This window comes from Penaeus monodon, chromosome 4 (assembly GCF_015228065.2).
Source record: "Penaeus monodon isolate SGIC_2016 chromosome 4, NSTDA_Pmon_1, whole genome shotgun sequence".
Taxonomy (NCBI): domain Eukaryota; kingdom Metazoa; phylum Arthropoda; class Malacostraca; order Decapoda; family Penaeidae; genus Penaeus; species Penaeus monodon.
This window is the reverse complement of record NC_051389.1, coordinates 52,942,692-52,945,191: the sequence shown is the minus strand read 5'-3', so window position 1 is coordinate 52,945,191 and position 2,500 is coordinate 52,942,692. Positions and strand designations below refer to the sequence as shown.

The following is a 2,500-nucleotide window of genomic DNA, read 5'->3' as shown; positions in this document are numbered from 1 at the left end:
ATCACCTCATAAGCTTTAATCCCCCCATTCATCCATTATGGTCATCCACATTAGAAATGTCATGCGTCAGTATGACACTTCATTGAAGGGCGACTTGCATGTTGCATCCAGTGTGTCCTTAGCTTTTGTGTTTTCAAAATTTTACTGAAGCCATTTCCTTTACAGCCAGATCTAGAGTTGGCATAATGTAAATTTATTCAAGTTAGTGAGGGAGGAATATCATGATTTTAATCACTTTCTTAAGACTTAATTACATTTTGTCACTGTAAATTGTAAATATACAGTATATCAGAAAATATAGTTTAGAATACTGTACAAAATATACAAATATTATTTGCAACATCTTGTGTTAGTGCAACTAAGTCATAAAGATTTTTCATTAGATATGCATTTTACAAATAAAAATCATAGTGGCAGCACACACATACACCTATAGCTGCCAAGTTAATTTTAAAAACTGATACATTTTGAACTTTAAATGGTTTTGATGTAGGTAGTTCCAGAATCAGAAAAAAAAAAGAAAATTAAATTATTGCTAATATGTTCCAGGTGTGGCCAGTCCAGAGGCTCCTCAATTAGTTCTATATCAGTTTGTTTATAATAACAACAGCCGGCAACAAACAGAGGCACGGCGGGACTTTCACTGTCCTTGGTGTTCTCTAAACTGCATGGCCCTCTATTCTCTTCTGAAACACCTCAAGTTATGCCATGCGCGTTTTACATTCACATATGTGGTAAGTAAGGTTTGAATAGATTTTTTTGAAATGTATAAACCTGTTTTCTTTGCATAAATACTTTGAATATTAGGTAACAAAAGTGTAAGCTCAGGATTCATAAATATTTGACCGGATTCATAGATGATATTATTTACATAACTTTACATTGTGCCCCTTTACAGCCACATCCGAAAGGAGCCAGAATCGATGTTGCCCTCAATGAGTGCTATGATGGCTCTTATGCAGGCAACCCACAGGACCTGGTCACAATGCCTGCTGGCTTTGCCTTCTCACGTAGTGGCCCCACTCGTAGGACACCCAACACAACTGTACTTGTGTGCAGACCCAAGCGGCCAAAACCCTCACTCTCGGAGTTCTTGGAGCAGGATGACAATGATTTTGATTTACCACGGTCATATATATTAGGTCACAATAGGTAGGTCTGGTCCCTGTATAATATACATCAAGTATATTTGTCTCCAGATATCCGCATATTCCTTAAAAAGCAATTTAAGCTTGATGTGTGGATTCTTCCTATAATTTTTTGTTGAAGGTTTTCTTTACAATCAGCAAGGTCTTGTGTGAGTATGCTGTATTTTATAGTTGATATTCATCTTAAATCCCATAACTGATTTAAAGCTTTTCAGTATTTAACAGTAGAAAAGGCCCACATCCTATGCCTCATTTTGGTTTTGTCACAGAGTTGTTGTTTCTTTGTTAGGTTATACCACCACACCATGACATGCCTCCCCATTCAGCCACATGAGCTAGATGAGGACAGTGAAGGGGAGCACGACTCAGAGTGGGTCCGACAAAAAACACAAATGATGATTGATGAATTCTCTGATGTTAATGAGGGAGAGAAGGAACTCATGAAAATGTGGAACCTCCATGTCATGAAATACAAGTAAGACTTTTGTTACTCATTATGCCTCTGTCATGTAAGATTTGAAAATTTGAACGGATATTTTCTAATGAAATTACAGTTTAAAATATCTCTATTTTGCAAAAAGAACTGTTTTGGTTGAACAGGATAATTCATTGATGGAATACTCTGGTCATTGTGTTATCTTGATTTTACCAATGTTATAATATCAAGTGCTATGTTTATTCAAAAAGTAGATTATTGCATGTTGAAATGTTCAGCAAATTTGGTTGATAATAGCTGTTGAAATGTGAAATTAATAATTTGAAGCTGCAAAAGCCTATTGGAATGTACATAGAGAAAATCCTTTTTGATGCATGTTTGCAGTTACTAAGAACTTTGCCTTTAGTGAAATTATCCATATTATCTTTTCCTTGGCAGCTTTGTGGGAGACAGCCAGATCCCACTGGCCTGCTCTATGTTCCTCGAAAGTCATGGCACGGAACTCCTTCGTAAGAGTTTATACAGAAACTTCGTACTACACATGATATCTCTACATGACTTCGGGCTTATAGGGACTGGTGTTGTCTATAAGAGCATTCTTCAGTTACAGAGCAAGTAAGTTCATTCTGGAATCAGATCAGAATATGAAATGCTGTTTACATTTACTTTTTATGTAGAAAACAAACTTTGAAGTTGAAGTTTTCTATATTATTCAATCTTCTTGTGCAGTGTTGCAGGCTTGTTCATATTGACCTTTTGAAATCTAAGAAATGGGACAATAGCACTACCAAAACAAAAAGAAAAAAATACAAGAAAATACACCAGTTTTTACTTTATTTTAGAAGTGTTTTTAGCTGTGTCATCATAGATGTGAATGATTCATCCAATGGCCTTGCTATTATTAGACAGTGAAGTG

General features: G+C 35.8%; 1 protein-coding gene across 1 annotated transcript in view; it reads left to right on the top strand.

The window, feature by feature from the left end:
• The window catches only part of LOC119572320 (polycomb protein suz12-A-like), a gene marked incomplete at its 5' end in the record, with an annotated part of 6,945 nt that overhangs the window by 481 nt on the left and 3,964 nt on the right, over nucleotides 1-2,500 (top strand). The window contains 4 exon segments of the mRNA XM_037919358.1: nucleotides 550-734; nucleotides 899-1,152; nucleotides 1,438-1,623; nucleotides 2,023-2,199. Of these exon segments, the coding sequence (XP_037775286.1) occupies nucleotides 550-734; nucleotides 899-1,152; nucleotides 1,438-1,623; nucleotides 2,023-2,199 (802 nt within the window).